Source organism: Triturus cristatus, chromosome 1_1 (genome assembly GCF_964204655.1).
Source record: "Triturus cristatus chromosome 1_1, aTriCri1.1, whole genome shotgun sequence".
NCBI classification, from domain to species: domain Eukaryota; kingdom Metazoa; phylum Chordata; class Amphibia; order Caudata; family Salamandridae; genus Triturus; species Triturus cristatus.
In genome coordinates, this window is record NC_140579.1 from 979,414,116 (window position 1) to 979,439,647 (window position 25,532).

General features: G+C 44.5%; 1 protein-coding gene across 1 annotated transcript in view; it reads right to left on the bottom strand.

Moving 5' to 3' along the window:
• The window catches only part of MAPK13 (mitogen-activated protein kinase 13), a 406,359-nt gene extending 388,890 nt beyond the window's left edge, over positions 1 to 17,469 (bottom strand). The window contains exon 1 of the mRNA XM_085651056.1: positions 17,005 to 17,469. Coding sequence (XP_085507182.1) covers positions 17,005 to 17,123 — 119 coding nt within the window. The 5' untranslated portion in view covers positions 17,124 to 17,469. The remainder of the gene's footprint in view (positions 1 to 17,004) is intronic.
• Between the last annotated feature and the right edge of the window lie 8,063 nt (positions 17,470 to 25,532).

A 25,532-nucleotide genomic window follows, 5' to 3' on the forward strand; every position in this document is an offset into this window, starting at 1 on the left:
TAGGCCGGTTAGTGCAGGTCATTAAAAGGTTGGGGCTGCGGTGTAAAACGCCCCCTTGCCTTTTCATTTCCTGGAACGTGCGCACAAAGGCAGCGTTGATTTAATGAGAGGGACAGGAACAAAAAGTTATCCGCCTCTGGTGTCCAACCGGAGTCCTTTCGAGCGCTGCACAGGCTGCTCCTCGCAGCATCAAAGGCCACCGTTGGCCATAACGAGAGGGGCGCGTGCTGAAAGGCGCACAATGGCCGCTTAGTATGTTTGTTTACCCTTCACGACGAGCTGGGTTAACCTCGACCAAACAGCTTTGCTAAGCCTGTTAACCGCAAGGCGCATGGGGTGACCTGTGCAGGAGCCCCAGTGTCATGCAAATCCTGCCGGCGGGGGTGGCTCTTCCCACGCTTAGCTCCAGAGAAGTTTATGGTCGCACAGCTCCTCTCCGAAACCCTGAAGTGGCCTCGGCAGCCCACTCCAATGAACAAGCATTTGCAATGTAATCGGTCCGATTGCATTGCAAATGCTTAAGTTTAAAACTGAGCGCGGCACCGCTTCACGGAATCCGCGCTCGGGTTCTTTATATATTTCTTAACTTTAACACTGTGCGCGGTGTCCTAGAAGCGAGCGCTGCGCTCAGTGCTAAAGTTGAGAAATATATAAATAATCCGAGCATGGTGTCCGCGAAGCGGCGCCTTGCTCAGTTTCAAAGTTAACCAGCTGGAATGACCCAAAAAGTCCTCACCCTGTAATTAAAGAGGATGGTAACACGCCGCCAGTAAACCATCCGATCCCGATGGGGCGGGGCAAAAAGGAGACAAGGCGGCAACAAGGAGGGACTAAGAAGCCTCCTTTTCAATCTTAAGCCTGCGTTTTGCATGCCGGATGAAGCCAGCCAATGAGGAAGATGGACGGGGCTTCAACTCCGCCTCCGAGAGCTTTGGAATCTGGATTGATTCCAAGAAGCTCTCGAATGATGAGGGTAGCGCATGCGCGCTACTTTCGCCAGCCGAGACCAGAATCTGGATTGATTCCAAGAAGCCCTCGAATGACGAGAGCAGCGCATGCGCACTGCTTTCGTCAGCCGAGACCTAAAAAGGTGCACTCAGCAATGCAGTGCTGTAGGCACATGGGCGCCATAAGGACAGAGGCATAGCATCAGAGTGTCCGTCAGTGCAGCGGACAAACAGGCATAGGTGTACTCGAAGAGGAGTGCGGTGCACAATAGTGAGGGAAGTGTAAAGAAGGGGTGTCCCACCAGCATTGGTGTGTTTGAAAATGAGGGCTCTGGACAACCCTGCGAGGAATGGTGGCTTACAGGGTAGAGCTGGTGACAGATTCTGCACAGCGGGCGATGGGGCTGAGGCACACGGCTGTCATGCTGGCCATGGGCTGCTCGCCACTGAACATCTCAGGTCAGCCTGGGTAGCCCTCCTAGGCTTCTGGTCTCAGCTGGCTCAGGCCTCCTCACAGACATGCACAGGAACACCAGCCAGAAGCCATGTTCAGTGCTCACATGGATGTCTACCTGCAGTTCCACGTTAGTTCGCGCAGCAGCAAAGTCATTCCCTTGGCATGCAGTCTTGCTCCTCAAAGGAAGGTATCCAACTATTCAGCCTTTCATTGTCTCAGTCTTTCTCTACACAAACATGAATAGTTCATTGAACTAAAAGGTGAGCACTTCACAAGCCAGAATCAGCTAATATCAAGTAAAGAGGCAATCTGGATCTCATCAACTCACCACTTAGATTCAAAGGGAACCCCTAACTTTCAGTGGGAACCAATCACGGTAAAGAGCATTTCCATTTCAGGGGTACCATGGCTCCCTGAAGACAGCCATTGGTGCAGGAGGGCTGCCACTCTTAGATAGGTCACGGCTTGCAGACTTCCTCTGTCCATTCAGATGCACTGGGAGGAATGCGCAGCAGAATAGGGCCCCGCGGATGGACTGGTGGCCCTGGTCTATGTACAAGAAGTGCAGCCCTTGGCCCTGCCTTTGGCCGACTCATCGTTCAGGCTCTGGACCTTGTTTGATCCAAGTCCATCGCGCACACAAGGCCTTTCCTGCTCCTTTGACCGGGTGTGAATTCAAAACCAGAGTTTCACTTTTCATTACAAAGAATCACACGGGGGGGGGCGACCTAAAGGAGCAGAACAGGGAGAAGGGGAGACAAAAGCACTGCCTACCTCTAAACCCTAGGGAGCATGCGGCAGGAAGGAGCAGCCACAGGCACCTGCTTTTGATGTACCAACACACTGGCACACACACACGCCATGTTATGTGAGAGGAAGCAAGACTTTACCAGGGTCAAAAAACAGTAGACAGTCTTCCCACTGAGGTTTAAGTGAAACGGCAATGACTCCCACCTCCCCCATAATCACCAGCAGACAAATAATAGTGTCAAGGCCCATTATTAGTAGTGTCAGTGTCAAGGCCCATTATTAGTAGTGTCAGTGTCAAGGCCCATTATTAGTAGTGTCATTGCCAATTATTAGTAGTGTCAAGGCCCATTATTAGTAGTGTCAAGGCCCATTATTAGTAGTGTTAGTGGCAAGGCCCATTATTAGTAGCGTCAAGGCCCATTATTAGTAGTGTCAAGGCCCAATTATTAGTATTGTCAAGGCCATTATTAGTAGTGGCATGGCCCATTATTAGTATATTAGTATTGTCAAGGCCAATTAATAGTAGTGGCATGGCCCATTATTAGTAGTGACATGGCCAATTATTAGTATTGTCAAGGCCAATTATTAGTAGTGGCAAGGGCCATTATTAGTGTATTATTATCGCCAAGGCCAATAGTAGTGGCATGGCCCATTATTAGTAGTTACATGGCCAATTATTAGTATTGGCATGGCCCATTATTAGTAGTGGCATAGCCCATTATTAGTAGTGTCAAGGCCCATTATTAGTGTATTAGTATCGTCAAGGCCAATAGTAGTGGCATGGCCCATTATTAGTAGTGGCATAACCCATTATTAGTAGTGGCATAGACCATTATTAGAAGTGTCAAGGCCCATTATTAGTGTATTAGTATCGTCAATGTGAATTATTTGATTGATTGTAACGACTCTATATGAATGTTGTTTTTAAAGATGTCTACCTTAATACATCAAATAACTGTGGATACATTATTGTAATACATTTTGAGATACAAGAAAAGTTTTTAAATAAAGTAGTTATATACCCTATCTCTGTTGTGCTAAAGTCTCTTAGACTTCCTGTCTTTGGTTCAGTATACATTGGTTGGAATTTCACGATAGGAGTCATTTGAGTAAACCCAAAAGGGAAGTCTGTTAATTTTCAACGTTAGTATCGTCAAGGCCAATAGTAGTGGCATGGCCCATTATTAGTAGTTACATGGCCAATTATTAGTATTGGCATGGCCCATTATTAGTAGTGGCATGGCCCATTGTTAGTAGTGGCATAGCCCATTGTTAGTAGTGGCATAGCGCATTGTTAGTAGTGTCAAGGCCCATTGTTAGTATATTAGTTTTGTCAAGGCCAATTAATAGTAGTGGCATTGCCCATTATTAGTAGTGACATGGCCAATTATTAGTAGTGACATGGCCCATTATTAGTAGTGACATGGCCCATTATTAGTAGTGTCAAGGCCCATTATTAGTGTATTAGTATCGTCAAGGCCAATAGTAGTGGCATGGCCTATTATTAGTAGTTACATGGCCAATTATTAGTATTGGCATGGCCCATTATTAGTATTGGCATGGCCCATTATTAGTAGTGGCATGGCCCATTATTAGTAGTGGCATGGCCCATTATTAGTAGTGAAACAGCGGTTATGTGGGGAGAGCACTCCGGTATTGAACCAATTTTATCAATAGTTCTCCGTTAGTAAAAACAGCGGTGCTACAGTTATGTAGGAGTTTGTCCTCTCCTACTGTGATAGAGACCAGATATTGACAGGATGAGAGCCTGTGTATAACTGTGCACTGTTCACAAAGTGTCTAATCTGACACTATACAATTTTTGAAAGCATAATGTGTTTAATTTTCAACACAGAAACAAGACATTCTCTAGAACTTTTCACAATATTTGGATGTAAAACAGCGAGTAAAGATATTGCGGTTTGTACCAAAACAAATTCATGTCATGTATGCATAAAGAACTCGGTTACATACAGGAATCATGTGTAACATTACTTCAATTTACATGTAATGAACATTTGATAATGCAACAAAATTACAACACAACAGAAATGTAAATGCCCAATGCATTTCGGAACCAGCCGGTTCCTTTGTCAGGGGCCAATCTGAAAAATAAAGAGTAAACCATTTTGCTGGTGAGTGCAATTTGCTTAGGGCTCAATCTCTAGAACTCTAATGATGAACAAGCGTGTCTCAAAAAGAGTTACCTGTTCGTGTGTACTATTAAATGTGCTCTGAAAAAGATAAAGATGTGACCAAGTCAGCAACAACTGGGGCTGTAAGGTGTACGTGAAAGATGACAGCAGATAATTGCCAAATTCACGCTTACCTGTTTATGAGGAACCTCGTGATTCTGAAAATGTAAAGAACGAACCATGTGGGGTTAATGAAGCTAACAGAACCTGGGATGAAATAAGTGTGCTCAATTATATTGGTTCCCGAGGAGATAAAATCTTACCTCTGACGAGATGCTTTTAGGAGCTGTGTGGAGAATAAATGGAAGATATCAACAAAACGTGCCGTATGAAATAAATGGAGCTAACGGGAATTACGATTTGTGCAGTATTCACAATTTACGAGCGTTTCCAAACAGGTAAAAATCTTACCTCTAGAAAGATGTTTAATGAGCTGCGGAGAAAGTAAAGAAAGCGAGGTTTTAGAATCAACGCGTGACCGAAGTTAACGGATAGCTCGGCCACCGCAAATACCAGTGGCGGAAACCTTACCTAAAAGGTACTTCGGGACAAGAGTAACCGACGATTCTCCTCACGGGATAGATGGGTGCAAAAAGTCAAATTTGAGGATGCTATTTCAAGGTAGAAACCGGAACACAAACCGGAAGTGCTCGACATAGACAGCGGACAATTGGGGACTGATGCAATCAGCTAAGTGTTTCTAACTAAACGGACGCACGGAAGCGCCATCTTGGAACGGAGTCAAAAGACTTCCAGGAGAATTAGCAGATACACCAGGGTTCATGAGATGCTATGGTTATAGAAATGGAAATAGTAGGAGAAGAAAAGCAAAATCCTCAGAGAAAAGTATGCATCGTTTACGATTGTAGACACGCAGTCGGAAAAGCAAGCAGAAAGTCTAAGAAGCTGACATTCCTGCCTAGAACTTGTAAACAAATTGCACAATTTCGGTTCAAAGAGAAACTGCAGTATACGAAGAACTGGGAATTCAGCCTCTACGGTTGAGACTAAACCTCGTGTTATACGAGACGAACATATAAGGAGTGTGGGTGTAAGGCGGACACTTGTGTGTAAGTCAGGATAGATAGGTATCGGGGGAAACGAAGGGGTTACCTGTGGCTTAAAAATAGTGCGCTGGGTGGTGATAAGTGTGTACCATGGTGTAGGTATTTTAGTTGTGCTGAAGTGCTTGTCACTTGCCTGAAATATGTGAAGTCACCTAGGGCTTCTCAGGCTGGTCGATAAGCTCGTAATTAAATGAAACATGACATGTCTAACCTGTCATTAAGACCAGTTGGTGCCATGGTGTCCAAAAGTTTGATCCAAAAGATCTCCCTTTGTAGGAGTCTCAGGTGGGTATTGACTCCTTGTTGTTGCTCCACATGTTCGATTATTTGGAATCTGAGTTGTGATATAGAGTGGCATGCTTCGTGCCAGTGGGACGCCAGAGGTGAATTTTTGCTCTGAGTTCTGATGCGACTTTTGTGTTCTGTAAGTCGTGTTTTCATTTTCCGTTGGGTTTTTCCAATATATAGTTTACCGCACGGGCATTTAATCCCGTAGATTACATTTGTAGTGTTGCAATCACTGGTGTGTCGGAGCAGAACATCCTTGCCCGTGGTGGGATGTTTTAAGATATTTCCTGTGATGATGTTATTACAATGCGAACAGTTTTGACATTTCAAAGTTCCTTTGTTGGTGCGGATGATGTGGGGTTTCTTCGTAGAAGATATTAGTTCACGAAGATTTTGACCCCTAGTGTAGGCATGCAGAGGCAATTCGCGGAAGATGTTTATTGAAATCCGTTTCGTTGGATAGTAGTTCCCAGCGTTTATTAATGATTCTTTTGATAGCAGTGGAACTGGTCGAATATTTAGATAAAAACACTATGTTTGATTTGTTTGTTTTTCTGACAGATGTGAGTAATTCTCCGCGTGATTTTGCCATCGCTCTTTGTGCACAAGAGTCAATAATAGTGAGAGGGTACCCCCGTTCCTGGTATTTTTCTTTGTATTCATTAATCTTAGCTGTACTGTCAGATGTGTCTGAGCAGATACGTTTGATCCGAATGAACTGGGAGTAAGGTAGATTGTTGATGAGGTTATTGGGGTGGAAGCTGGAGAATTGTAGCGCATTGTTGCGATCTGTGGGTTTGGTATAGACTGTAGTGGTTAGTCCATGTCCATCTGAATTTTTGTTGATGGTGACGTCAAGATATTGGATGGTCTGTGTGTCGATTTTGTGGGTGAATTGAATCCTGGGATTGTGGGAATTTAGAGTGGTTATCATTTGTTCGAGGAGTTGCTGTGAGTTAGTCCAAACCAAAAAGATATCATCAATGTATCGGCAGTATGTGTAGATGTTTGACCACCACTGGGGAATGTCCATGATATACTCCTGATCGAACATAGCCATGAAGATGTTGGCGTACGATGGGGCCCCTGGAAAACCCATAGAGGTTCCCGAGAGTTGAGCGTAGAATCGTTCGTTCCATTTGAAGTAGCTGTGATGAAGGCAAAAGTGTAGTAGTTGTAAAATGAAAACTTTTTCTGTGTCAATGTCTTCGCGTTGGAGAAGGGCCCATTCAACTGCCTCCATACCTGTGGAGTGAGGAATAGAAGTGCAGAGAGCCACCACGCCGATGGTGCACAATAGCCAGGTGGATTGGATGTTGGGTTGAATCAGCTCAAGTTTCTTGAGGAAGTCTGTGGTATCCTTGGTGTATGACCACCAGTTCTGCACAAACTTTTGCAGGTAATGATCCAGATATTTGCCCACGGTGTCAAAAATTGAACCGCATCCCGAAACAATAGGTCTGAAAGGTGGTTGCTGTAAATTTTTATGTATTTTAGGTAACATGTAGAGATGAGGTCTGCGCGGATCTGGTGTGGTGAGGAACTGTCCGGTCTGTTCATCGATCCACCCTAAATCATATGCTTTTTTCAGGATGTCTTGTAAGATGGTGTCAAGTTGTGATGTTGGATCGGTTTGTAATGGTAAATATATAGATTGATCATTCACGTGATTGTTGACTTGTTGTAAGTAGAACTCTGTGTCCATTATGACAATTGCTCCTCCCTTGTCAGCGGGTTGGATGGTGATGTCTGGGTTGTTTGCAAGGGTTCTCAGTGTGATTCTTTCTTTATTCGTCAGGTTCTGGTGTGTGTTCGAGCGAAGAGTCAAATTTTGTATGTCCTTTTTGACCATGATCTCAAATGTGTCCAGCATCTTGTGGGACACTGGGGCTTGGAAAGTACTGCGAGGCTTAAATTTCGTCAGTTTACCGGTTTCTAGGGTTGCATCTGTGGCCACAATGTTAGAAAAATAGTGACGTAAGCGTAATGTCCGCATAAACTTGTACAGTGCAACATCAATTTCCAATTGGTTAGCATGACTGGTTGGAACAAAAGACAAGCCTCTATTCAAAACTGCTTTTTGGTGGGGTGTGATGTTAACTGATGAAATATTTATAATCAGGGAATGTTCTTCCCGCTGCGTAGCGATTTTCCTGCCCTTTCCTCGCCTGGTCTTGTTGTTGCACTTTGTGTCTCTGGTTGTAAGGCTGGTGGTATTCCTTGGTCCGGGGCCTGGGACAAAAAAGACACCGAGCTCGTTTTATCGGCTTGTTCAGTAGCATCCTTGGTTGGAGTTTGTAAGTTAGAGGACGAGGTTCCCGGCTGCACTGGTATTCTAGATGTAGAAATGTCCTTATCTGAGACCAAACTTTCCTCTGATGAATGCGTGTTTGGTTTACGAGGTTCAAATCTTTTGCGTGCATATATTTCGGCCCAGGTGTAAACCTCGTTTAACTTGTAGTCGATAGTGTCTCTTTTGTACTTCCTTAGTTTCCCCTCTTGTAATTCTCTACTGTACTTGTCTAGTTTTATGTTGAAGCCCTCTAGATTAATTCTCCAAGTGTCATGTTCTAACCTAGTCTGAAGTTCCTCTTTCAGTGTGTTAATTTCTTGTTCGAGATCCTTGATGGTTTTGGAGAGCTCCTCGATGATAAGAAGAATCAGGTCAAGGGAGCATTTGTTGAGGATTGAGAACCATTTGTTCATGAAGGTAGGGTTCAGGTGGAAACGGAATAGCATGGGTCTTATTGAAAGTCGTAGTCCTCTGGGGATCCGTTTGGCTTTATGATACTGTACTAGTGTGGAAGCATGAAGTTGTTGGTTGAGTTGACGTCTGGTTAGATATTCAAGTTGCTTGAGTTGTTGCGAGATCGAGCCACTGTGTGTGTCCATGTTTTTTACTTCCTGAATTAAGGAATACATTTCAGATGCTTGATCTGTGGTATAAACCAAAGTAGTTGCTCTGTTGTCTGTTATGTTCGTTATGGATTCAAACGACATTTTTAGTTCGGGTGGGTGCTTCTCCTTGGTGGACAAAAAAACTGGTGAAACAGCGGTTATGTGGGGAGAGCACTCCGGTATTGAACCAATTTTATCAATAGTTCTCCGTTAGTAAAAACAGCGGTGCTACAGTTATGTAGGAGTTTGTCCTCTCCTACTGTGATAGAGACCAGATATTGACAGGATGAGAGCCTGTGTATAACTGTGCACTGTTCACAAAGTGTCTAATCTGACACTATACAATTTTTGAAAGCATAATGTGTTTAATTTTCAACACAGAAACAAGACATTCTCTAGAACTTTTCACAATATTTGGATGTAAAACAGCGAGTAAAGATATTGCGGTTTGTACCAAAACAAATTCATGTCATGTATGCATAAAGAACTCGGTTACATACTGGAATCATGTGTAACATTACTTCAATTTACATGTAATGAACATTTGATAATGCAACAAAATTACAACACAACAGAAATGTAAATGCCCAATGCATTTCGGAACCAGCCGGTTCCTTCGTCAGGGGACAATCTGAAAAATAAAGAGTAAACCATTTTGCTGGTGAGTGCAATTTGCTTAGGGCTCAATCTCTAGAACTCTAATGATGAACAAGCGTGTCTCAAAAAGAGTTACCTTGTTCGTGTCCAAGTCAGCAACAACTGGGGCTGTAAGGTGTACGTGAAAGATGACAGCAGATAATTGCCAAATTCACGCTTACCTGTTTATGAGGAACCTCGTGATTCTGAAAATGTAAAGAACGAACCATGTGGGGTTAATGAAGCTAACAGAACCTGGGATGAAATAAGTGTGCTCAATTATATTGGTTCCCGAGGAGATAAAATCTTACCTCTGACGAGATGCTTTTAGGAGCTGGCGAGGAAAGGGCAGGAAAATCGCTACGCAGCGGGAAGAACATTCCCTGATTATAAATATTTCATCAGTTAACATCACACCCCACCAAAAAGCAGTTTTGAATAGAGGCTTGTCTTTTGTTCCAACCAGTCATGCTAACCAATTGGAAATTGATGTTGCACTGTACAAGTTTATGCGGACATTACGCTTACGTCACTATTTTTCTAACATTGTGGCCACAGATGCAACCCTAGAAACCGGTAAACTGACGAAATTTAAGCCTCGCAGTACTTTCCAAGCCCCAGTGTCCCACAAGATGCTGGACACATTTGAGATCATGGTCAAAAAGGACATACAAAATTTGACTCTTCGCTCGAACACACACCAGAACCTGACGAATAAAGAAAGAATCACACTGAGAACCCTTGCAAACAACCCAGACATCACCATCCAACCCGCTGACAAGGGAGGAGCAATTGTCATAATGGACACAGAGTTCTACTTACAACAAGTCAACAATCACGTGAATGATCAATCTATATATTTACCATTACAAACCGATCCAACATCACAACTTGACACCATCTTACAAGACATCCTGAAAAAAGCATATGATTTAGGGTGGATCGATGAACAGACCAGACAGTTCCTCACCACACCAGATCCGCGCAGACCTCATCTCTACATGTTACCTAAAATACATAAAAATTTACAGCAACCACCTTTCAGACCTATTGTTTCGGGATGCGGTTCAATTTTTGACACCGTGGGCAAATATCTGGATCATTACCTGCAAAAGTTTGTGCAGAACTGGTGGTCATACACCAAGGATACCACAGACTTCCTCAAGAAACTTGAGCTGATTCAACCCAACATCCAATCCACCTGGCTATTGTGCACCATCGACGTGGTGGCTCTCTACACTTCTATTCCTCACTCCACAGGTATGGAGGCAGTTGAATGGGCCCTTCTCCAACGCGAAGACATTGACACAGAAAAAGTTTTCATTTTACAACTACTACACTTTTGCCTTCATCACAGCTACTTCAAATGGAACGAACGATTCTACGCTCAACTCTCGGGAACCTCTATGGGTTTTCCGGGGGCCCCATCGTACGCCAACATCTTCATGGCTATGTTCGAACAGGAGTATATCATGGACATTCCCCAGTGGTGGTCAAACATCTACACATACTGCCGATACATTGATGATATCTTTTTGGTTTGGACTAACTCACAGCAACTCCTCGAACAAATGATAACCACTCTAAATTCCCACAATCCCAGGATTCAATTCACCCACAAAATCGACACACAGACCATCCAATATCTTGACGTCACCATCAACAAAAATTCAGATGGACATGGACTAACCACTACAGTCTATACCAAACCCACAGATCGCAACAATGCGCTACAATTCTCCAGCTTCCACCCCAATAACCTCATCAACAATCTACCTTACTCCCAGTTCATTCGGATCAAACGTATCTGCTCAGACACATCTGACAGTACAGCTAAGATTAATGAATACAAAGAAAAATACCAGGAACGGGGGTACCCTCTCACTATTATTGACTCTTGTGCACAAAGAGCGATGGCAAAATCACGCAGAGAATTACTCACATCTGTCAGAAAAACAAACAAATCAAACAGTGTTTTTATCTAAATATTCGACCAGTTCCACTGCTATCAAAAGATTCATTAATAAACGCTGGGAACTACTATCCAACGAAACGGATTTCAATAACATCTTCCGCGAATTGCCTCTGCATGCCTACACTAGGGGTCAAAATCTTCGTGAACTAATATCTTCTACGAAGAAACCCCACATCATCCGCACCAACAAAGGAACTTTGAAATGTCAAAACTGTTCGCATTGTAATAACATCATCACAGGAAATATCTTAAAACATCCCACCACGGGCAAGGATGTTCTGCTCCGACACACCAGTGATTGCAACACTACAAATGTAATCTACGGGATTAAATGCCCATGCGGTAAACTATATATTGGAAAAACCCAACGGAAAATGAAAACACGACTTACAGAACACAAAAGTCGCATCAGAACTCAGAGCAAAAATTCACCTCTGGCGTCCCACTGGCACGAAGCATGCCACTCTATATCACAACTCAGATTCCAAATAATCGAACATGTGGAGCAACAACAAGGAGTCAATACCCACCTGAGACTCCTACAAAGGGAGATCTTTTGGATCAAACTTTTGGACACCAACTGGTCTTAATGACAGGTTAGACATGTCATGTTTCATTTAATTACGAGCTTATCGACCAGCCTGAGAAGCCCTAGGTGACTTCACATATTTCAGGCAAGTGACAAGCACTTCAGCACAACTAAAATACCTACACCATGGTACACACTTATCACCACCCAGCGCACTATTTTTAAGCCACAGGTAACCCCTTCGTTTCCCCCCGATACCTATCTATCCTGACTTACACACAAGTGTCCGCCTAACACCCACACTCCTTATATGTTCGTCTCGTATAACACGAGGTTTAGTCTCAACCGTAGAGGCTGAATTCCCAGTTCTTCGTATACTGCAGTTTCTCTTTGAACCGAAATTGTGCAATTTGTTTACAAGTTCTAGGCAGGAATGTCAGCTTCTTAGACTTTCTGCTTGCTTTTCCGACTGCGTGTCTACAATCGTAAACGATGCATACTTTTCACTGAGGATTTTGCTTTTCTTCTCCTACTATTTCCATTTCTATAACCATAGCATCTCATGAACCCTGGTGTATCTGCTAATTCTCCTGGAAGTCTTTTGACTCCGTTCCAAGATGGCGCTTCCGTGCGTCCGTTTAGTTAGAAACACTTAGCTGATTGCATCTGTCCCCAATTGTCCGCTGTCTATGTCGAGCACTTCCGGTTTGTGTTCCGGTTTCTACCTTGAAATAGCATTCTCAAATTTGACTTTTTGCACCCATCTATCCCGTGAGGAGAATCGTCGGTTACTCTTGTCCCGAAGTACCTTTTAGGTAAGGTTTCCGCCACTGGTATTTGCGGTGGCCCAGCTATCCGTTAACTTCGGTCACGCGTTGATTCTAAAACCTCGCTTTCTTTACTTTCTCCGCAGCTCATTAAACATCTTTCTAGAGGTAAGATTTTTACCTGTTTGGAAACGCTCGTAAATTGTGAATACTGCACAAATCGTAATTCCCGTTAGCTCCATTTATTTCATACGGCACGTTTTGTTGATATCTTCCATTTATTCTCCACACAGCTCCTAAAAGCATCTCGTCAGAGGTAAGATTTTATCTCCTCGGGAACCAATATAATTGAGCACACTTATTTCATCCCAGGTTCTGTTAGCTTCATTAACCCCACATGGTTCGTTCTTTACATTTTCAGAATCACGAGCTTCCTCATAAACAGGTAAGCGTGAATTTGGCAATTATCTGCTGTCATCTTTCACGTACACCTTACAGCCCCAGTTGTTGCTGACTTGGTCACATCTTTATCTTTTTCAGAGCACATTTAATAGTACACACGAACAGGTAACTCTTTTTGAGACACGCTTGTTCATCATTAGAGTTCTAGAGATTGAGCCCTAAGCAAATTGCACTCACCAGCAAAATGGTTTACTCTTTATTTTTCAGATTGGCCCCTGACGAAGGAACCGGCTGGTTCCGAAATGCATTGGGCATTTACATTTCTGTTGTGTTGTAATTTTGTTGCATTATCAAATGTTCATTACATGTAAATTGAAGTAATGTTACACATGATTCCTGTATGTAACCGAGTTCTTTATGCATACATGACATGAATTTGTTTTGGTACAAACCGCAATATCTTTACTCGCTGTTTTACATCCAAATATTGTGAAAAGTTCTAGAGAATGTCTTGTTTCTGTGTTGAAAATTAAACACATTATGCTTTCAAAAATTGTATAGTGTCAGATTAGACACTTTGTGAACAGTGCACAGTTATACACAGGCTCTCATCCTGTCAATATCTGGCCATTATTAGTAGTGGCATAGCCCATTGTTAGTAGTGGCATAGCCCATTGTTAGTAGTGGCATAGCCCATTGTTAGTAGTGTCAAGGCCCATTGTTAGTATATTAGTATTGTCAAGGCCAATTAATAGTAGTGGCATTACCCATTATTAGTAGTGACATGGCCAATTATTAGTAGTGACATGGCCCATTATTAGTAGTGACATGGCCCATTATTAGTAGTGTCAAGGCCTTGTCATGACACAAGGACCAGCTGTTTTAAAAGAAGCGCCAGCTGGGGATTAGTCTTTACTCCCCAAGAGTCCAGGACTCGACTGTGACCACGAGGGCTGCCAGAATGAGACAATGAAGAGCAATCTGTCACAGAAAAAAAGCCCCAGAGACTTTCAGCCACAGAGGGGCATATGTGCTTTGAGGGATGGGTCATGGCCGTCAGCCCTAAAATCTGCTCCCAAGTTTGTGGCCTACTAGAAAACGTCTGAATGCCCACACCAGCCCTTTAGGGTAGAAACCTATTGGAAGGGATTTAAAAATGGCATGACATGACAAAATCCTACATACTACTGTAAATAAATGTCTGGTTTGCAAATCTAATATAGGTTATTGGCTTCATAACAAGTCTTTGTTTAGTCAACATTTTGGGATTCTTTAACAATGTGTTACACAGAAAATATGCTGTGCATATGTGATAGTGTGTGGTTCGGCAGCATCCAACCACTGATCAAAGCATTCAGTGGCATGTCAGTGTTCCGTAGATCTGTGGCACAGCTCGCATCTGAATATCCAGTGTATGCACTGCCACACGTCGATTGCAATAAGCTTTGGAATCATGTGTATCCAGGCGCTGCACAGCGTCGGAAAATTCCGTGGAATTCATGACAACATTGTGTGGCATGGAACTAACGTGGTAATAATTTTGACATACACATCATTTGTATTCAAGACAACCACACACAAGATGCTATTGTCATGAACACACAATGTACGTTGGCATGGGAATGGCCTTAGCATTCATGAAAATGACAGACATGGAAGCACCTTGTACGATCAGCAGAATACTATCAGTCATACAATATGGTGGCACCTTTGCAATACCTAGTGGCATTCATGGCAAAGGGTTACGGTATGCACAGAAATACTTTGTGGCTTGTGAATACACTGCAGACTTGATTGCCGCACCAAAGTGTAGGACAACATTCTATAGAAATAATGGAAAATATTGTACTTCTACCAATTCTCCGAAGGTGGCACCGTGTACTAGTGAGGAGAATTACAGTGTGAGGTGCTGTAAAATTCCCTGGCACAATGAAGGACCCATGGTCTTGTTGGGGGTAGCTGATGATTGTCATGCGATTGCATACTTTATTTTGTGGAGTGGGCATTTTATATTAAATTCCATAGGGAAATTGGTTTGTCTATCTCGGGATGTTCATTACTTGGATGAAGGACTGCTGCTTCCCCATGATAGGTTCTCTATACATCAGTGAATAGGGTGAGTTTAGATGCAGGCAGCGCATCCTCGTTCCCTTTCAGGGCGGATCTTGGTTTGCTGGTTTTTGCTCCCTAATGTTCCTTTACTGAGTGATCAGAACTGAAGATGAAGTGATGCTAGTGGGGTCTTCCAACAGGGACCCGTCAACCCTGGCCATCGCACATATTGCTGGTCTGCTCTCCTAAGAACATAGGCAGTCAGTTATGAAAGTTCACCGACACTCGCTCACTAAAGGGAGTCGAGGCCCTGCACAATCAAGCTAGACAGCTGTGGAGCACCTCAGGGGTTGGGTTAGTGACCCTGGCTCGATGAAACAAACTACTATGAGTTATCTCGCTTCACTGATGAGTGGTCGCCTGTCCCATGGGCCATGACAGCATTACCAACCTCAAACTAGTGAACCCTCTATAAACCTTAAAGAGTGGTGCAGACTACATGCAATCCTACATCATCGCTACGATACCTGTCAGGGTGAACATGTGCTTTACAGATACACGTTATGCTGTGTTGCTTTTCCTCATGCCCATGCAGATGCTGGGTTCGGCTACTTAATTGGCATGGGGGAATGGCAAAAAGTATTTGAAAACGAATCTGAAATAGGCTGAAGTGAATTGAAGCCTGACATTCAATACCTATTTGTGTAAATGGGGGACACCTATGCCTGCTGGATTCGAGCAGAGAGAAATCTAGAAGGGAATGATATTTTATCAACATATATATAAGCAATGCCCCCTGCCAGCCAGGAAATATACTCTGCTTTGGGAGGCTTGTTGGTTGGCTCTGACCATGTGTAAGAGTCTGCACATGAAAGCGGGGCGAGCTCCAGGAGCTAGAGAGCTCAATGTTTGAAGCTGCCCCGTGTCGTATGATGCGCCATGGGTGCACCCTGCCACTTTAAGGGAGCAGGGTGTGGATTCTTATCAATGACAAGGCGCATGAACTGGTGCAATCATAAGGGCTGACACGTGACTAGTATTTACCAGCCTGGCTGATAATTTCATGAAAAGAAAGGTATACAAGAGAAGATCATTAAAATTGGGATTCCCCCCCCCCCTTTTTGACATACAAGATAATGGCGACACATACAAGCTGGAAATACGTAAAAAGCATTTCAGAGCGATCTAAATTATTAATAATTAGGAGTTACGGTAGAGGTTGCATTGCCAGGTTAAAAAGGAATAGTAAAGAATCGGACAAGCTGTTATTTGTGTATCGTTTCCTGGTTCTACCAGAAAAGACGTTATGTTTTTTTTTTTAGAAAACGGCCACCCCAAAGTCGGTCTCTCCTCCGTGTTGTGATTTGTGAGCTTGGAGCTCCCTGCATCAACAGGAAGATGTGCGATTTGGAAACAGGAAGTTTTGATGCGTCACCTGCCTATAGCTTCCCCTGACCTGTCTGGACACGACACAGGCAGAACTCCACTCGAACACGACTGACTGCAGGGTTCACCATTAGTAGCCATTCGTGCGCTCGCCAGCTCAATAAAAGTACATATTTTACAAAATGACATACAAAACTCCATGTGCCCTGAGATCAACAACTAACCCGAGTGTTCTGGGAAGTCCCATATCTTCCTTCCTACCAAATTGAAATGCCCACAACGTTTGCCCAGCTCCCATGCGCGCAACACCAATTGGGCTCACCAGGCTTCAGCCCCCCCCCCCCCCCGTCATGTGTGTCAGCTCGGCCGAGACAGCCTCGCGGGCTGGCGTCCGTCTAATTGCAGCCGCACCCGAGTACTTCACAGGTCTTTAAAAGACCATTTACTCTAAGTTAATGAGGCTTTTGTTGTGTTTTCACCCCTTCTTAGAGCCACTTTGCCTATGGCTGGAAGACTTAGCCCCGCCCCCCCGAAATCTTTTTTCAGCCCCCCCCCCCCCCCCCTCCAAAATTTGGCTCTAGTTGCCCGCCTGCCACCTCCCCTCCACTGCTCGGACCAGCATTATATAAACCAAGACAAGAAAGAAACCACTCACCAGACAGAGCCGTAGGCTCCGCTGCCCACCGAGCACAGAGAGGCATAGCGCTTGGGCAACTCCCAGACGGTCTTGTTCACCTCCTCCCGGTAGAAAGCCCTCCGCCTGGTGAAGCTCATCCCGGCACCTTAACCAGGAGCCCCGGTGGGTTCCCCGGACAGAAGGTTCCCACGCGTCGCCTCTATTGTTTTGGTTGAAGTTGCAGGTTTTTTCCAGTCAGACAAGAGGAAGTGTTGCTGGCCGGAGCCTACCTGTCCCAGGTGTGTGCGTGTTGGGATCTAGCCCCCGCTCCTCCCTCCGGCCGCCGTCAGGGCGCAGCTCATATTTCACACAGGCTCCGGCCTCTCCCCTTCAGGCTCAGGGATTCTTGGCAGAGGATCACACGCCTTCTGTGGATTTAACAGACGCGGCGAAAAAGCGCAACTGCTAAACACGGAAAGGGTGACAAACAAGCCGTTGAAGTACGAAAAGGCAGTTATGTTATTCTGCAACAAGCATTGGCAATGCAATAGGTCTCGCATTATAAAAGTTTGAGCTGTTGGCATTGCTAATAATAATGCAACACTAGAAACTCCAAGATTCAGTAATGTGAGACCTATTGCATTGCAATTGTTTTTTTGTTGTTGTTTTATTTTTATATAGCACGAACTTGAGTGAAAGGTGTGCATTTATGTTGCATTGAGTACAATGTAATTATGTGGCACAGATTGGAATTGTGTGGAGAGTATTTATGTTGCATTAAGTAGAGAGTAATTATGTGGCGTACAATTATGTAGTACTGAGTGGTATGTGGAGTGTATTTATGTTGTACTGAATACAGGGTAATTATGTGATGTGTAATTATGTGGTACTGAGTGGTATTATGTTGAGTGTAGTTATGTACTCTACTCAATGCAACATAAATACACACCTTTCACTCAAGTTCGTGCTATATAAAAATAAAACAACAACAAAAAAAACAATTGGCCCCGAGTTTGTCCTGAATCCGATGCTGCTGGTGTCCGTCTGGTTAAGCCACCACACGGGTCATCGCTCCCATCGTAGCTGGTAAATCACCAATAGAATAGTTAGGGGGTTGAGGGGTTATGCGGACTAGCACATAGTAGCACCATATCCACTTTACAACAGCAGGCACTGCCCTACTCCCATACCGGCCGCTGGTAGTGGTGCTACTATGATGAGTAACAATGGCAGGTGATTGCCCAGTGTACAGCAGAGTAAAGATGGCCTGCGCGGATGAAGATATGGCGAGTGTTATGCCCAGCCTACAGTGCAGAATACAGAGCCTGCGCGTGGGGGCTGCAGCCGGGAGTGAGGCAATGAGCAGTTACCCATGCAGAGTGGAGCAGAATCCCTACCAACCCACCTCTCCTGTGTTTCTGGCTCAAATGCTGGTATTTGTTGTTTCACCCCCACTTCTAATCCATGTAGTTCCTCACGTTCAGACTTCATACCAGATGTATCTGTGTGTGTGGTTTTCTTGTGTGTGTGACGTCCCTTGTGTGTCCTTGATAATAAAGGTAAAGTGAACCAGCTGCAATACTTCACTGGGATTCCCCTGGCTGTGACCCAAATATGCTTGCAATACAAGGGTTCTTTAGTTTCAGGTTGGGAGGGGCAGTGCAGTACATGTTTTGCATCGCTGCTGAGTTGCAGTGTGTGTGTCGTGGGATATATGTTCAGCCAAGCCTCACTTGTTAGCCAGCAGTACCGTTCATAGTGTCATTTTGAGCAAATGTTTGCATTGTCGTCGAAAGTTAAGCGTGCAAGCTGTGTGCATCTGTGAGTGCACACAGCGAGTCCCTCCGGTGCGAGGGTCGTGATCTGTGCATTCTGTTCAACATCCTGTGATTCTGGGCAAATCACTTAATCTCCCTGCGTCTACCAAATAATGAATGTGTCATTGTGTAACGTAACTGGGGCTCGTGTAAAGAGCTCCAACACCTTCGGGTCGAGTTCACGCTGTATAAATCTGCACACCAAAAAAATAGATTGAGTTACCTGCGCACTAGCCGTGTTCTCTTGGGTCTTTATTTGCATTCGCTCCTGTGGTAGTTTACAACCCTCATAAATGCAGTGAGTGTTCTTTGTCTAGATGGCTGGGATAAAACGTACGCAGTTCGGCCAACTCCCGTAACACTGTAAATACGTGCTGCCCAATATTCTTTCTCCACAACAGTCTGCCGTGAATAGGAGGGCTTGTTTACTTTAATGTATGGCTGGCTGACTGCCTTGTCATCACATAGCGGCTAGCCGCATCGCCCAGGAGAATGTATGAGGTCATAAATGACACGTTTTCAGGGTGCATATGTGTGATATTTCTAGGTTTACAGTGTGCTGTTGGGTGGCATTGGCCTGCCTCCCGCGTGACGCTTTAAGTGACAATTTCTGCAAGCGATTCAACAAGAAAACAGGTGTAATGCCAACATTTTCAGAGTCTTTTTTTTCGCTTTGCCCGGTAGGCATTATGTAGATGCTATCCATAAAATGATGGCTGGGAAGTCCATCAGTTATTACTGCACGTCATACTATCTGCAGTGGACTACCAGCTGTTCCCTGTACAATGCTAAAAGAAAGGCACAGCGTAGAGTGAAAAGGGCTCATCATACAAACTCTCAGATGTACTTTTTCAGTGTAAGAGTCTGCGTCCAACGGAGATTGCTTTCACTTTGTTTCCCGTCACCCCGTGGCATATTGGAACAAGCGCGCACTGAAGCTGACGAGGAGGGAGTGGGAGGGGGGAGTGGGGGCGGGCACAGTGGTGCGGCCGCAGTTGTAAAAGGCAGGGAGAGGGTGAGATTGAGAAAGGGAAAGATAGGGATCAAAGGAAACAAGGACGAACAGGAAGGAGAAACAAAATAGATAGAAACCACACGAGGCAGCGCTTTAACACCTAGCTAGACAATAACAAGCAAGAAGGGGGTGGCAAATGGTGTGCACTTTGATGTCCTCAGTGGCCGCACGGCTCACTGAGGACATCAAAGCGGCCGTGAGTGAAAGTGATCACACCGTGCTTTTCAGGCTGCCAAATGGTGCGCGCGCCCGGCGCACATGCACTGTATTTGGAGGCCTGAAAAGCACTGTTTGCACTTCCAGATCCCCCTTTTACAAAAGCTCTCGCGAGAGCAGCGCTAAAGCGCTGGCTCAGGCGAGACCTAAAAAGGGGAGTTTTCAGACGTTTGAGGTAAGTTAAGTGGCAAGTAATGCCACGGAAAATGGAAGAAAAGTTATTGACTGAAAAAACCCGCCCGCCCAGTCTAGACCTGCGGAACATAGTTAAAATTAAAATGCTGGCAGAACTGGAGCGAAGAAGCTTGGATGTGGAATGCAAGATAAACAAACATTTGGAAAAACCAATAGATCTGGCATTATCCGCCATCTTTTTGTCTTTGAGTTTATTTTGTTTTTTCACGAAATTTGCAAAACTTCATTGTTAGGAAAGTTGTAAACCCTCACCAGTCTAAAAATAACTTAGGCTAAAAGTAAAAATATTGTTTTAGTCTAAACAAAAAAAAATGCCATATTCGTCACTGGCATTTAAAGGAACTACTTTGTGTTTTGATTTGCCCTTTCTGACAGGGCAGAACACCCTCCCACACAGTGAAGTTAGCCAATGGCTGAAGTGGGCTGAGCCACTGCCCCTGCTGCATGTTGTAGTGAGGAGAAGAAAAATATGCATACCACAATGACAGACCATGGATGAAGAGGACTGTCGGAAAGCCAACATGAGTGTATCAAACATACTTTTAGTAAAATCAAAAGATCTTGCCTGAAAAAGCTGTCCTGTGTCTCGTGACTTCTTGTTCAATGCTTTGAACTTGCTGCACTTGAGTGTGGAACTCCAGAGGAGAGAGCAAAGATGGGTGGAGATTACGTGCATGTGCTGAGGTCAAGTACCGGGCAAAGAGAAGTGTTTTGTATACTCTGCAGCCTAGATACTAAGTAGGAAGGAAGACCAATATAAAGTGAGTTACAGCAGTTCACACAAGCCAAAATAAGGATTTGGACTACTGTTTTATGGAAATGCAAAAGACATACAAATGATGGACAGAATGTGGAACACATCAAACATTCACCCCCAGTCAACAGATCTAGGTGAAAGCCATCATTCTTTTGGTATTCTCGGCCCTGCTTCTCATGGGAACAATCCATCCCGAACTGCCAAGAAATGTCCTTCCCGGACCAGAAACGGGCGTCTTGGGACCAGCCGAACTGCCATGCCAGGTCCTCCTTGGACCAGGAACAAGCATTCTGGAACCGGTTTCGAGATATTACTGCTCATCAGCCAGGCTAGCTTGAATCCAGCTTTTTCCCTGGTAAATTTCAGCTGGCTTGACCTGCCAAGATTTATTTGGAGAAAACTGCTGGAGAGCGGTGTTAGCCGCAAAACATATAATTTCTGTATGTACGCCAACAGAAGTTACCACACATACCAGAATTTAATGGGCCATTCAGTGAGAGTCTTAGATGTAAATGTTGAAGTGGCAAGTGTAGTGGCTGGAAAATGGGAAATATCCACTTACAAAGTGGGAGTTGTAATGGGAAAACCATACAAATACAAAAATATAGCAATAAAAGATAAGTCAGATGCAATTAACAAAACTTACACTCATATCTCCTCATTAGTACTACAGCCCAAATAGGCTCAAATATACTTCAGCCAAGCTTTCAAGTAAGTTGCCCACCACATACACTGCCTCTCATGGGTACTGTAAGGGAATCACCTTCAGTGCAATTCAGGCATGGAATAACATTACAGCACAAAGCTCAATATACCCCAAATATTGGCAAATAGCTTTACACTGCTCACAACCATGCAAAGCACATTGTAAGGAAGTAAACATAACATGCACATGCGTAAATAATTACACATATGAAACTTTTTAGGTCTCGCCTGATCCAGCGCATGCGCTGGTCTGGCGAGACTTATTGAGAGGACTCCAAAAAGTGCTACCAGGCCAGCCTAAAGCTACAGTGCATGTGCGCGGGCGCGCCTGCCGCGCTTTACCGTGATTACTTTCACTTTCGCGGCCGCACGGCCGCTTTGATGTTTGATCGTGATCGCGATCACTTTCGCGGCCGCACGGCCGCTTTGCATAGCCAATAGGTCTCGCTTTTGGGACCTTATAAGTATTTTGTTATGCAACTGTTGCATAGCTAAACAATTATAAGGTCCCAAAGGCGAGACCTATTGGCTATGCCAATGCTTGTTAATGAATTATCACACTTACTCTCACACACACACACATACCCCTCTTGATTTGTAAAAGAATGAGTGCCGGTGCCCGTTGTGCTGTTCAGAAGCCTGCGGCCGGTGCACCAAATACTAAGGTTGCACAGTCTTGAATCCACCTCAGGCAAATCTAATACACTATCAGACAATTCCTGCCTCTTTATCTCAATCCTGCAGGTTCTGGCTCGGTCCATTTGTGACTTTTTATGTCTTTCTCTTCCTCCTTCTTTCTGTTTTATATGGTTTTCTGTCTCTTGCTCTCTGTAAATATCTGATTACATAAAATGAGTGCTGGTGGGCACCACCGACAACCATCCGTTCAAATTAAGCACTGGTTGTTGACCACCAATTGTCTAAGGCTCATGACTTGGCCTGCAAATTTATGTGGGCACATCTCAGTAAGGACCTGTATCAGCTGCATGAGCTCCCCATAGCACCTTGCATCCTCCTCCCAGATGATGTGAGAGTTCGCTACTCTTGTATTGAATTTTACACTTGTAGGAGTGTGATGGTTAGTAGTTGTGTTGGTACTGTAATTGGCAGTGCTGGCAGGGGCAATGGATGACGACGACCCAGGCACTTATTGTTTTACAAATTAACCACTGCCCATAACGTACTGAAATATAGCAGTAAATGCTCTTGAATAAACTGACTTCTGGTACTGGTATTTGGACACCATTGTCCATAAAGCAAGTTGCATCCCTTTGGAATTTACATCCATTTTGCAGGGAAAGCTGCAGTACTGCTCAAATAGTGGAGGATGCATGCTGACATCAAGATGTTGCACCTTATTCAAGTCTCAGTGCACCCTCCTGTCACAGTCACTGCTTAACCATCACACCAGGAGAGCTACCCAGGTATTTCAAAGTACTGTGCCAGCCTTAGGTACCAAATGATCATCATGCAATGCTACTGTTTCATGCTTGCCTATGTTCAAAAATACACTGCCATGACAAATTCAAGTGCTGCAATGACATTGTCCAAAATGATGCGTAGTGGGTCCCAGCAGTGTAATATAGGGGTACAAATGCGTGCCTAAAGATCAGTTACTTGGGCCATGGAAATATTTGGCATAGCAACGCGTCTTTGATCAGGACCAAATATGAAACTAGTACCACATGATGCTCATTCTGGGCAGTGTGTTAACTGAAGCACATGTGAATTTGGCGTGGGAAACAACTATGACTCCATACATTTTTTTTTTTTTCACCTAAGTCATTCACTACCTGACAGATGCAAAGACTGATTCACACTGCACACACACCCTGCATATACACACTCCATGCACAGACACACATACACCTGCCTGCATACACACACACAGTTCTCTAGCAGACACAAACCCAAGCCTTGTAGACAGACAAAGAGAGTCCCAGCAAAGAGATTCACCTGCTGCACCCTGCAAAGGTACACTGTGTTGACACACACACCGTTGACATACAATGACTCTCTTACCTCCCATATATCATGTAGATAGACACAGCTGTCTCACAGATACCTCTACACAGCTCTTTTTCAAGGTGATCAGTTTTGTGGGGGACATCTCACCCTGTCCACTCAAGACATTACAGTCTGCCATTGCCGGTTCCTGAAGAGATTTTAAACAGAAGCAGTCAGAGGTTATTTGGCTTGAGAAATAGCAAGAATTATTGCCAGGCTTGCGAGAAGTTGGTCTGATATTTGCTGTCCACTAGTTATAGTGGGCACCCTGTATCAGTCCAAACAACCCCTTATTGGTTATAGGTTAAAGACAACCTTTATTGAAAGCTATCCTAGTGGTCGCTATGGAGAGCAGCCTTCAGGCTAAGTTTTGAAGGGATGTAAAGCAGCTTGTTTTACCAGTCTATACTCTCTTGAATTCCTAAATGAAAGATATCCACACCAGGTATATATATATATATATATATATATATATATATATATATATATATATATATATTATATATAAAATATATGTATTTTTTTTTGATAAACACATTTTTATTTTCTTTATAGAGAGCAAATCAAAGGTGACATACAAAAGTCTGATTATCTTGGCATCAATCGAACCTATCTTGGAAGCATTGACAATCAATTGCAAGACCTTCCCCGACCCTCTGCCCCGGTCCCTCGTATTCCCCTCCCCTTAAAACAGGCCCCCAAGCCATTTCCCCCATACTCTGCGGAACTTATTGGGGCAACCCCGGGCAACGTACAACGTCCGCTCCTGCGCGGCACACCAGTCCGCCCCTCGTCTCCAAGTAGCACCTCCGGGTGGATCGATTTGCTTCCATGCGGCCGCGATATCTCTTTTAGCCACCACCAGCGCAGTAGTTAGGAAATACTTCTCGTTAAGGGACCCATCTATCCCATCCGTTATTCTCAGCAGAGCCATCTTAGGGTCATGGGGAACCTCCCATCCTAGAACCTCAGTTAATTCGGTTTCAATCTCAGCCCAATAGTGCCCCAGGCGTGAACAAGACCATACCATGTGGAAGAAGTCCGCCGGGTCCACCCCACATCGAGCGCATGAAGCATCCTGATGGAGGCCTGCACGATATAGGCGGTACGGGGGCAGATATGCGGCTTGGAGGTAGTAAAGCTGGATGAGCCGCAGTCTGGCCGACATGGTAACCGTCCTGGGTGCCATAAGGGCGTCCCGCCAGTCAGCATCATCCAGAGGACCCACGCAAGTCTCCCACCGTTGCCTCAATCTGCTCCAATACACCGGGGTAAAATATATGTATTTATTACTAAACACACCCTCCTAGTCTCTTTATGAGACTAGAGGTCAAAACACATAAGTTACACTTCAATAATCACAGTAAAATAGCACAAATACACGTCAGGCCCTAGGGGCGAGCCAAACCATATATTAAAATAGTGGTATAAGAACCACGTCTTAACTAGACACAAGGCCTAGAGCCTGTAGAATTGCTGGGACCTCAAGGAACCACCCAAGGTAGTGACACAGGGGACCCACGTGGGCCGTGTGCAGTGTGTGAACACAGCAGCGAGATCCCATTAGCTTCTATGGGGAAAGTCACGGTTAGATTTTTAAAGATTAGGGACACTTAGAAATGAGTCAGGACCAAACCCCTTTGGACTTAGGAAGTTCTAGGGCTAACACCCACGGGAGCACCAGAGTACTCGTGTTAGCTCACCCAGGGAAGCCGGGTGCATAGGTGTCTTTTGGTGTCGGGTCGCGTCATCAAATTCAATGGGAGCTGGCGAAGAAGTGCTGCTGCCGTGAAGATGTGAAGTGTCCGAAGAGATCCAAGCCTGGATCGAAGATGAGAAGAACCTGAAAGCAGAG